Source organism: Ursus arctos, unplaced genomic scaffold (assembly GCF_023065955.2).
Source record: "Ursus arctos isolate Adak ecotype North America unplaced genomic scaffold, UrsArc2.0 scaffold_13, whole genome shotgun sequence".
NCBI classification, from domain to species: domain Eukaryota; kingdom Metazoa; phylum Chordata; class Mammalia; order Carnivora; family Ursidae; genus Ursus; species Ursus arctos.
The window spans coordinates 3,046,580-3,058,448 of record NW_026622797.1 but is presented as its reverse complement, the minus strand read 5'-3'; the positions used below and the strand labels follow the sequence as shown (position 1 = coordinate 3,058,448).

General features: G+C 54.5%; 1 protein-coding gene across 1 annotated transcript; it reads right to left on the bottom strand.

Annotated features, from left to right (window-relative positions):
* Positions 1–5,490: 5,490 nt before the first annotated feature.
* Positions 5,491–10,832, bottom strand: PRR18 (proline rich 18). Its single transcript, XM_057310863.1, has 2 exons — positions 9,111–10,832; positions 5,491–9,016 (listed from the first exon to the last, which is right to left on the bottom strand). The coding sequence occupies exon 2, from the start codon at positions 9,007–9,009 to the stop codon at positions 8,260–8,262; it is 750 nt and encodes a 249-aa protein (XP_057166846.1). The 5' UTR covers positions 9,010–9,016; positions 9,111–10,832; the 3' UTR covers positions 5,491–8,259.
* Between the last annotated feature and the right edge of the window lie 1,037 nt (positions 10,833–11,869).

Here is an 11,869-nt window from a genome sequence, read left to right as displayed (position 1 = left end):
TGGGGCAGTGCACACTGTGGGACAGAGGGGACACCATGGACGGGGAGGTGGAGTATGCCCACTGATGCAGGACAGACCCCTCACTGACTGATGTGACCATGCAATTCATCCTTTCCTTGCAAAAGGAAAATATCTTTTCCTGCATGTTAGTGACTGTGCGCGTTGAGGAGTTGTATCTGTTCTTCCACTTAAGGAAACAGAGGCAAAATCCTCTTTGCATCCAATCTGATGAAGCACATTGCACAGTCAAAAACATGCCTCAGTCATGAATATCAGCTGTCTTCACCATTTGGCAAACTATACAGGGATCTGAGAAAGGATGTTTTCTGAAATGATGCAGAGAAAACGTTGCTCAGTGCCTGCTCTGAGCAATGCTGTTGGCAGGAGGCCGGAGGCTGGGCCCTTGCTTTCAGTCCATGCTCTTGTCCAATTACCATTTCAAAATCTGTAGGATCTGTACTTATATCTCTTTGGTTGCTCCCCATCTAAGCAATCTGTGATTTCTTTTTTAATTCCTTTTTCTCTTGAGTCTTGCTATGGGTTGCTCAATTTAATCTTTAAAAAGAACCAGCTTGAGTCTCTGTTAATTTTCTCTATTGTTTGTACCCTGGTTTGTTGACTTCTATTGTGATCTTTATTCATGACGAGTATTAAATCAATGTTCCACAGAAACATCAAGGTTCCTAAAACCCACCTCGAAGGAGGTTCCTCGAAGTCACATTGTGCACAGTCCTTGATGTTTGCTAACCATGTCCGCCATGGTGCTCAGCTGCCGGCTCACCTGGGCCCCCACAGCACTATGCTGGCCCCTTTGCATGAAGGTCGGGAACCAGAACTTGGGTAGACCTGAGTATGATGCCCAGTCCAGCAGCTGGATCCTTGTAAGGTGTTGGTGTGGGCTCTTTAGCCTCTAAAACTCTATCTACACCTGTAAATAGAAGGAAGTTTGCTGTAAGGACCAACGTACCCGTGTGGTTAGCACGGCATCTCCCCTTCTGCATGTTGGAGGTACCAGGTGGGGAAATGTGGAGGAAGCCACCTCCAGGAGTCATGACAGGTGCAACATGCACTGGCTCTATGACTCCCCAGTGCATCACCACCAAGTAGAAACCACTGTAGAAATTTAGGCAGGGGAACCTAACAGAGCACATTGGTTTCAAAGTGTTGGAAGGTCTAGAGGAGCAAAAGGGACCACAGTGTTTTCCGTCCCTCGAACCTTCAGTGGTCTGTGGTATTCCCAGTGCAGACTGCAACCGGAAGGCGCTGGCGAGCATCTGGGAGATGCTGACAGTGGTTGTGGGGATGGAGCTGAGAGTCAAGAGACAAGGAACTGTACATCTTGGGGGGTGATGGGGCAAATGCTCAGCCCTGTCTGTCTGCCTGTCTGTCTATATAATTCATCTATCCACCTGTATACATATTGGTATTTCTTAGTTCCAGCTGCTCTGGCTGAAGGATTTGCCTCTGGCTGGGGGGTTTACACGGCAAACACTTAATTCTCACAGGGCACAAGCCCCTTTTATGAAGACTCCAGCCAATGACCCGATCACTTCCCTATAGGTCCTAATACCATCGCATCAGGGCTTAGGTTTCAGCACAGGAATTTGGGAGAGACACAGACATTCAGCACTATGTCTCTATCGTCTGTCTCTATCACCTACCCACAGAGTTGAGCTGTTGATGTGTCCTCATTCCTGTTCTATTCACTGATGCTTGTAGGTGTAATGAGAGCCTTCCTGAAGTTCATACTATGTCACAGATAAATGAATTCATGACTACCAGTCTTCACTCATTCATTCCACAAACTCTTGCCCCACATCCCTCATCACGTGTGAATTATAATTTTGTGGCTCCAGTGTTTTGAATCTTGACACTTGTCATCTATGATGTAAACACTAAGAAATGAAACATAGTGCTTCACCAACAGAACTGGGATGAGGGTGTGGGGAATGGACAAGGTTTCCTTTTCAACATCCAGTATTCAGTACCATCGGAGAGACCACACAGAATTTCTCAAGGTGACCACTCGTACGTGTTCAGCATTTTTAGAGGCCCTGTTGGATGTGACTTGAAGTGTATCTTAGAACCAAGTCCCGTCACTTCAAGTGCAACGGCTCACGTCATTGCTTCCGTAGCAGCATGTGCGTGCACGTGCGTGTGCACAAGTGTCTGGGCGCATGTCCAGGTGCATGTGAAGCCACGTGTGTGTGTCTATGCAAATATGCCTGTGTGTGCAAAGATGCAGACACAGAAAGGAAAGGGAAGGGCGCTAGGGCTCCCCGCAGGCGCTGAGAGGGGCCCACAGCGCTCTCTCATCGCCTCTTCATTAGATGGTCTCCACCGGACAGAGACAGGAAAATAACCGGGCATCAGCCAGAATCGACGGGCAGTCACAGTGTCCCAGAGGCAGCAGCAGCACTGGAAGATGACTTTTAGGACCAAGAAAAGCAGCCAGGAGGTGCTCAGTAGAAGGGCAGAGAGGAGAGGTGGGAAAAGAAGAGAAAGGGGATGAAGAAGGCAGAAAAGAGCACGTGTGTAAGCACCCATCGCGGGAGAGCACAGGAGGGCCAGCCAGCAAAGCCGAGGGGCCAAACCCCAGCCACACACAAGCCTCCCCCTGCAGGTCCCCCACCACCAGGCACCCACCGCCGAAGACCTCATCAGGAACTCCAGGACAAGAGTTAACACTGAAACAAACACAAAAAGGGAAAAAAAGAGAGATGGAGGGCAAAATAAATCTTTAAAATGTTAGGTTACAGTCCAGCTGGAGCCCTTTTGACCAGCGGGGCAAATGTCTTCACCTCCATGTCCTTGTGTAGAGAAATAAAAAAAGACGGACTATTTTCTTTTTTCAGAATTCAGTAAAAATTTCTTTTCTCACCTCTCTATGCTTCCCAAAGCTGTGTGTGTGTGTGTGTGTGTGTGTGTGTGTGTGTGTGTGTGGACCTTAGTGGTAGGAGGGAATTGATGGTCCTATCTTGCTGTCATATATAAATGATAGACCGTGTTATGGACTGAATGATGTCACCCCAAATTCACACATTGAAGCCCTAATCCTCAGCACGACTGTATTTGGAGCTGAAGCCTTTGGAGACGTGATCGGGGTGGGCCCCGATCCAGTAGGTCACCAAGGGGAGGAGACCCTGGGGCTCTCTCTCTGCTGTGTGCGGAGGACAGGCCATGTGAGCACACAGTGAGGAGGCAGCTGTCTGCAAGCCAGGAAGGGAGCTCTCACCAGCCACGGAATTTGCCAGTACCTTGATTTCGGACTTTGAGCCTCCAGAACTGTGAGAACATACATGTCTGCTGTCTAAGCCCCTAGTTTGTCTGGGGCGGCCTGAGCTAGGGCCACAGACCCATTGTTGTGGTCCAAACACAGTCATTATTCCTGGCAGATGCTCTCCTAAATCATGCCGCTTAACAGGTGGGTTCATTCCGTTAGGGAACAGCGTCTAACTAGCTTTGCATCTCAGGTACCCCTCATCTGGTAGAAACAGGATAGAGATTTGCTGAATAGGTGAATGAATTATTCTGGGCCTACTGGAATATTACTCTGCTCAAAGTAAAATATACTATAAATACCTGGGAGAGTTGATATGTAAAATCAGGAAATCGTGAGCAAAGTGCCCCATTTGGAGATGGTTTTCCATACTCCAGTCGGGATGTCCGCAGTCCTCCCAGGACACCCTCCCCCTCTGGTAAGATTGTGGGTAGAGCTGTGGAATGCCATACGGGGGACGGCAGGGACTCTGGGATCGGAGGGTCGGAGGCAAGTCTCCCAGAAGTGGGATGGATGCCCAGTGTTGCCAGCGCGATGGCTCCCACGGGCACTCAAGTGACAACACCGACCTGGGATAACTTTCCCGATTCTGGTCACCACGTTACGCTCTCCACGCCATCACTAACATGCGGCTGGGGAAAGGGTCGGGCCCCTAGAAAAGGAGATTCTGATACTGACATTTGGGGTCTTTTATGACAAAACACAATTGGTAAGATCCCTAAGGACTTCCCAGCACTTCTCCTTCAGAGCCGTGTTTCCCAAAGCTGGGTGCGCACCAGCTCCTTTGGGCCCCCGCTCAGATCGCCTGAATTAGGGTCTCTAGGTTTGGGGTCTGGATCATCTGTATCTTAAAATGTTTCTCCAGTATGTCAGATGTAGTGGTTCTCACAACGTGGCCCTAAGATTTTGAGGGTCCCCAGGCCCTTAGGGTCCTGGTTTTTATTTCTAATGCAGGAAGTGTTGGAGGATAGAATCCACATAAACAAAAGCTATTTGGCCTCCCTCAATAACTTTTAAGAGTGTAAATGAGTCTTGAGATCAAAGTTCAGGAACTGACATATAATTCTCTAGAGTTTTCAGCCAGTACTTGATGATCTAAAGCTACTTCCTGGGGCACCTGGGTGGCTCAGTTGGTGAAGCGTCTGCCTTTGGCTCAGGTCATGATCCCAGGGTCCTGGGATCGAGTCCTGCATCGGCTCCCTGCTCAGCGGGAGTCTGTTTCTCCTTCTCCCTTTGCTGTTCTCCCTCTCTCTCTGTCAAATAATTAAATAAAATCTTAAAAAAAAATAAAACTGCTTCCTAAAGATTCTCTACCATTTTTTGCAGGTTCTTATATAACCCATGTCCCCAAGATGGGCTGGGCCAGCGTGGGAGAGGACGCAGGGGGATATTCTCCCACTGGCCTTTATCAGGAACAAGCATAGATACGAAGAACATCTATGCATCTTCCAGAAACTGCATTTAAGGACACACATTGTTGTGTGTCAATGTTCTCATTATTGCATACTGAAATTATATAACTTACTATTTTTAATTTTGTCTCTGCTAGCGGATCAGAGGTGATTTTTGTGTTCAGGACATAAATAGTAAGCAATTTTGAAATAAGAAGGTAGCGCACAATAGACACTTTTATTTTTAAACTTCTCACGGAAATAAAAGCGTCGACCCCACCACAGGTGTGTGTTGAAAGTTAGGGAGAAAAACCTGCGAATATGGTAGCCAAGGCGGGTTTTGATTTTGCACATGTACGTGCCAGAGAACAGTGTTTCATAACGAGCAGGGAGGTTTCCTTGAGGTCGCAATCACTACGGCTGACCTTGAGCTGGTGACGTGCAGAGGTTGTCCCCAACGCTTCACACACATCTCGTCATAACCTTAACCAGGGTCTGCTGTGTCATCTTAGCCCCATTTTAGGGAAGACACAGGACAGCATCCGTGTGGAAATTCTGTCTTTGACCTGCCGCGGGGAGGCCGTTCTCCTGGACCACGCGGAAGAGACGCTCAGTCTCTAAGCTCGGCCCGAGGCTCCCATCCCAGGCCGCGGACAAGGCGATGCCGCTGTGACCTGGGCCAGACAGGGTTCTGTTGTGTTCTGGGGATGGATTTGGAAAAGAGCTTGCATGGGGTTTGTGACCCAACACAAGGGTAAGTATCCTGCCAAACAGCTTTTTTCTTTCTTTTTTAGATTATTTATTTATTTATTTGAGAGAGAGAGCACGAGGGAAGGGCAGAGGCAGAGGGAGAAGCAGACGCCCCCACGGAGCAGGGAGCCCGACATGGGGCTCCATCCCAGGACTCCGAGATCATGACCTGAGCCAAAGGCAGACGCTTCACCGACGGAGCCCCCCAGGCACCCCAAACAGCTTTATTACAATAATATTTGACCGTCATTAGAATTTTCAAAACCCTGGTCATTGCTGGTAGTCATTAGAGCCAATGAACCCCCACCGATCCCCGGGTCCCGGGCCTTCGGTGGGGCAGCAACACGGGGAGACCACCTCACTCCAACTCCAAATACCTCAGGAATCTCTTCCCAACCAGTTTTTAAAATCTTCCTCAAAAAGAAAACACGAGGCTTTGAATTTCTCGTTTAGTTGAACATTAAGAAGTGCAGCACAGGGACTCAGAAAACTTTCTCAAATGTCAGTAACGACATGAAGAGACATCCTGCGTCGTGTGTAGACTTTTGTTTTTATTGAGGGTCCTCAGACAGAGAACCATAAACGTTCCACTCATCTGCATTTACACTGAAGAACAAGGCACAGAAAACTCTGACAAATGCCATGGGGAAAAAAGAGCTCAGTGTCCCATTGCAGCCAGTTGAGAGAGATGGGGATCCAGAGAAGGAGGGGGAGAGGAGAGGGGGACAGAGAAGTGACAGAGACACACAGAGCTATGTGCTGTGACAGCAACGGAACCCAGGACACACACACACACACACACACACACACACACACACACGGCAGACACGGAAAGATGCTGGCAGAAGTTGAGTACTTTAGGACAGTCTTCAAAGCGTTACGGTAAGAAGCAGAAAGCTCGGTCTCCCAGTGACTGGTCTCTGCCCCGAGCGCACACGGAGCAAGTCAGCGCCCTGTGCACCCGGAGCTCGCTCCGAGCCTGCCGGGCACCGTCCGGAGCCAGCACTCGGCCTCCGACCCAGCGTCCACAGGACACGTCTCCGCGTCACCCTGGCCGGATTGCCACCTGCACCCCCCTGGTATTAATACATTCATTTTAAATAAAGGACAACGGAGCTCTTTGCATTCAAATGGGAGTCAGACAACACAAGCTATTCAGTGGGTAGGGGTTTTGTGGTTGCAACTCAGACCTAGTCCTGCTGAATTCAGTGCTTCACGTTTGACTACATTTGTGCAGAGAGAGAGAGAGAAACTAGAGGAAAGATCACAAGAAAAATATAAAATTGGTTTTCAAAGATGTAAGCCTTCCATGTAACATGTAATTAAGACGTACCACATTAAAGTCAATAAGATAAACATTCAGCTACTTACTGATGTTTACGAAGTCAGAGTCGAGGTAAGAGATCACTCTTCTATGACCAGCCGTAGCTGAGGATGACATGTTTTTTCCTTTTCAACCTTAGAGTTAAATATAATCAGATGCATGGAGGAAATATCGAGAAATCAGCCTGGAGTTAGAGGCGAAGGGTAGGGCTGGCTCCTAAAAGGCTGAAGAGTGTTACCCTTTATTCCGATGATGAGTAGAAATTGTTTTAAATCACTATACACAACTGTACATCTGCGTTACTGATTTTTACACAGTGATTAATTACAAGTCCTGGGAACATACACCCCAGCCAGCGACTCCCACTTCCTCCCTTCAATAAATTGCTCCTCTGGCCCGGAACGTTCTGTTCCCATTGCACACAGCTTTGCCTTTCCCTGCCCCTGTGGTCAGCCTCTCTCCCTCCAGCACAGGGGCTCTGTGAGCAGCACTTCCGGTAGAAGCAATGAGCTTCAGCAGCAGCGGACCCTCACTCCTGCTCATGTCTCCACCCAGCCCCGCAGCTGTGCTTCACGCAACACGTGTGTGTGTGTGCGTGTGTGTGAGCACTGAGTGTGAGAGCCCTGAGTGTGAGGCCGTGAGGGTGATGGTGTGTGTATGTGAGTGTGTGGGAGCAGTGTGGGAGCGTCATGGGTGTGGGTGTGTGAGCATGTGTGTAAACGTGCGGGCAAGTGTGCACAGGCTTGCACCGAGGGCAGGACCGGGGCCGGATGCGTCCTCCGTGTGTACCGAGCCCTTCCCATTCCGGCCTCACTCACCCTGTGGAGTCACTGCTGGGGTTCCTACCCTCCCCTTCCGAGTTGGAAAGTTAGGTTAACTTGAGTTTCCAAGCTTTCCCATCCCCGGACATGTTTTCGATTTCGGAGAAACAAAATCAAACGCAGCACCACACCCGGTTCTGCGACAGACCAGCCACCCTTGTAGACGTGCTCCTGCTGGCCACACCCGCTCCTCCCACCCCGGGCACCCGGCGCTCGTTGCCAGCAGAAAGTGACAGACCACTGGCCCAGCCAGAGGGTCTCTGGGACCTACAAGAACATAGGGGTGGGGGACCAGAGGCATTTTCACGGTGGCTTACTCCCCGACCAACTGACCCACAGAGCATCTGGGGGAGCGAAGAGGAGGGCAGAATGCTGTGGAAGGCAAACTCGTGGGGTACAGGCCACGGGTGCGGGAGAGGGAAAGGGGGGCTGCCCCGGCTGAGAGTGGGGAAAGCCTGGACTGGAGGCGGTTCGGTCCGGCGAGCCTGCGTCTCACGCCGGCCCTTCAGGCTCCCAGGAGCCCAGGATGGGTGCCGTGTAAGGCAGACCGTGCCGCGAGGGCGCCAGAGGGAGCGGCGTGTCCACGAAGCCGGCGGAGGGCAGGGGGGCGCTGGGCCTGCTCGCGGGTGCCCGGAAGGTGGCGGCGGCGCCGGCGGCGGCCGCGGGCGAGGGCGCGGGGGGCCACCCAGCGGCTCACAGCGAGCTCAGGTGCGGCAGCGTGTCCAGCGGCCCCGCGTGGTCGCGCGCGGCAGCCGCCTTCTCCACGCCGCGCAGCCACTCCGTGCACTTGCGGACCAGGCCCTCGTCCACCGCCGGGGCCTCCTCCTCGTATTCCACGTCGTCGTACTTGTGCCGCTCGTTGAGCAGCGACACCGGCAGCGCCGGGCGCGGGTCGGGGGCCTGCAGGCTGCCGGGGGGCGGAGGGCGGCGGCCCGGGCCCGCGGGCCGGGCGCAGGAGCAGGGGCCGAGCAGGCGCCTGGCGTCGGCCGAGGGCGAGGGCACCGGCCGGCAGGGCCGCGCCAGCAGCTGCTTCTCCAGGTGGCGCCTCTGGAGCAGCAGGACGGCCTCGGGGGTCAGGCTCAGCGAGAAGCGCACGGCGGCGTCGGGCCCTGAGGCTCCGGCGGGGCTGGGGCCGCAGCGGGCGGGCCGGGCCGGGGCGCGCGGAGGGGCCGGGCCGGGGGCGCGCCGGGCCGGCGGCCTCTTCAGGGTGGTCGAGGGCCAGGAGCCGGACAGCAGCCCCTCGGGCCGCTCCGGGGGCCGCCTCTTCTCCCCGGCGGCGGCGGGCGGCGAGGGCGCGGGCGGGGTGCAGGTGGGCGCCGCGGCCCTCCGGGGGGCGCCGGGCCTCCGGTTCGGGGCACGCGCGGCGGGGACCCCCGGGGTCGGGGCGGGCGCCCGCGGCGGCATGGGCGGGAAAGGCATGGTGCCGCCGAGCCGGCGGGTCATCGGCGCCCTGGAAAGAGACGGACGGCTCTCAGCGGTGCGCGGGGGCCCGGGGCACCCCTACGGGTGGCCGGCTCGGCGCCCCGTGCTCCCGCCGCACCCACCTGCGTCCAGCCGCGGCATCCCCGGCTCGCTCACGTCTCGGCGCCCCCACCCAGGGTCCGTAAGCCGAAGCTCCCTTTCTTCCTTGCTTCCGGGCCGGGGCTCCCCGTGAGCTCGGGGACTCCTCGGCCCGATCGGCGGGCGGGAACAGCCGTCAGCCGCCCGACCCCGGCGAGCGCTGGCACAGCCTGGCTCAGGCCGAGCGGGACGCGCCCGCAGAAGGAGGAGCCGAGCGCCCGGCGGGTGTCACGACCGACTGTTGCGTGCGACCGACTGTTGCGTGCGACCGGACACGGAGCCGGGACAGCGCAGGGTGGGAGCGGCCGGGGACTCTGCCCGCCGCCTGCCTCCGGGACCGGTTTTCATCTCCGGGAGGCGGGGAGAGGCCCTGGGAGGGCCGGGTGTGTCCTCAGCCCTAGGCGGAGTCCTCGCCGGTTGGAGGGAAAGTCCTTGACCACCGCCCAGTGCCTTTAAGATGGTGGGAAGACCGGCCGCAGGGAGACTGGCTAGGCTGGCCCCAGGCTCTGGTGTCAGGGCGCTGGGGAGAGGGCATTTCAGGGGATCACTGTAGTTCACTTTTGGTCGTGTTAATGCCACTGCTGAAAGACAGTCGTGTGAAATTAAAGACCTAGTTTTATGCGTAGGCAAAATAGTCCGGTTTCAATTACACCATGATAATGACATAGGAAATGTTACACATTCAGTTCTTTGAATGATCATTGTCAGCAAAGCAGTGTATTTATTGCTATGACAGGGGTTCGAAATGAATGAGACATCCTCACTGTCAGCTTATCCAGTTGTAGAGACACGAGAACATTCCTACAGCATCCAGATGAAGAACTGGACAGTTACACAGCAATGCGTCAGAAGTCAGCTTCACAAGAGCAGCCCCTGCATTAAGGGGGGTTATTGTTTAGATCCCCAAGACATTTTTTTCCACAGGACAGGCTTTCCAGGCCTAACCCAGGAACATGACCAAGTGTGGGCAAACTCCAAAGCGCCCTGTGCCAACAGACCCCGTCCCAGCAGCGGCACCTGCTGGGTGTGAGGGCCCAGGCCCCGTTCCCCTCCTGCTCCCATGTTTTCAGTGGAGGCGGCTGCCGGGTTGGGCACCAGGCAAGAATGGAACCCCAGAGGTGGCCAGGAGCACTTCTCACCACAGCCGGGGGTGGAGAGAGAGGTTTAGGTCCCATAATCTCCACCGGCACCCTAAACCCACCTGAAACCTACATACATCTTCTCCTGATGTGCAAACACAGCTTCAGGACAAGTGGCCCAGCGGTCATTCTCTCGCACAGACATCCTCCCCCTCCCGCCAGGGCCTCAAGGGCAGCCTGTCGCTGCCCACCGCTCAGGTGCGCGTGTGTTTGAGATGGTTTAGGTCATAAATCTCTGCCATGGGTACTGACAGCACTTGTGTATTTTATTCCAAGTTCTTGTGTTTCTAGGTGGCTGTGGGGCTGGCTATGTTAGTGGTGGCAGTGGGCGGACAGTTCCCCGCAGGGAGAGCACAGGACTGGACAGTGGACGGAGACAGAAGACGGAGGCGGAGGAGGACCAGGAGAGGAAGGTGGCAGATACCACATCTGTGGGCACAGCCCCAGAGGTAAACTACGGAGGGAAACCAACAACAGGGGGATGCCTAGACACACGAGTATGGACCCCAGCCGTTTGAAAGCTGCAGTAGTGTCAGCGATGGGGTTCTCTCTCCCTCCCAGCTCCTAGGGTGCTGCAGAAGGGCAGTCGGAGACGGGGCTGGGTGGGCGATCCCATAAGCATCAGGGTAGCTTACACTGATTGGGGTGCGACAGGCACTCTCCTGGCTCCTACCACTGTTTCCGCTCTGCTAGGAAACGGGGGCTGCGTGGAAGCAGCCCCAGCGCCACACAGCTCCAGTGGGATGGAGGGGACACTCAATCCCAGCAACAGAATTCCAGCCCACACCTGAGCCACCCCCCTGAGGGACAGGACAGTCCTGGGTGGGCGTGGGGGGGGAACGGGCCACACGCACCACCATACCAGAGGAGAGCGTGAGATTCATCAAACCAATGCACACATGTGACCAGACAGTCTCTGGGATTCTCCAGGGCCCCACACATCCCGTCCCAGCCCAAAAGCTTGGGAACTGGGAAAGCTGGAAGTGTGCCTGACCTCCAAGGAGGACGTGCCTGTCCAGGTCCGAAGGCCCAGTAGCACCGTCGCTGGAGTGAGAATTTCCCATACCTCTCGGTGGAGGAGACCGCTCCTGAGGGGACTCGGCTCTCCAGACTCTGCTCGAGCATCCACGTGACCACATCGCTGCTCCCTACCAGCTGCGTCTTGTACCGGAACCCTTCAGCCCCTTGGGAACCGGACGCTAGACGGAGTGGCAGAGCCTGGCTGGGAACGTGGGAAAGCAGCACGTGTCTCCCGCGCTGTCACGGCCCACTGGCTGTCACACAATCCCTTACACATTCTATTCGGTTGACTTGAGAGCCCATAACACCAGTAAGGAAAACCACACTAGGACAGGCAGCCAAATTAAGTCCGGAATAGGGGAGGCAACAGAAAAGCAACCACAGTCAAGAAATAGGGTCAAATTTAACTTGTGATTTGCATGGGATTTTGCGTAACGTGCCCAGAACCCAACAATGGGGCTCTAACTATATACCAAATAGTAGAACTTGAGTACCAGAACCCTAGGATCGGCTTATCAGTTTCCCAACCGTATTTCTGGGATCACCAGACTACAAGAGGCCATGGCTAAAACACACGTACGTTT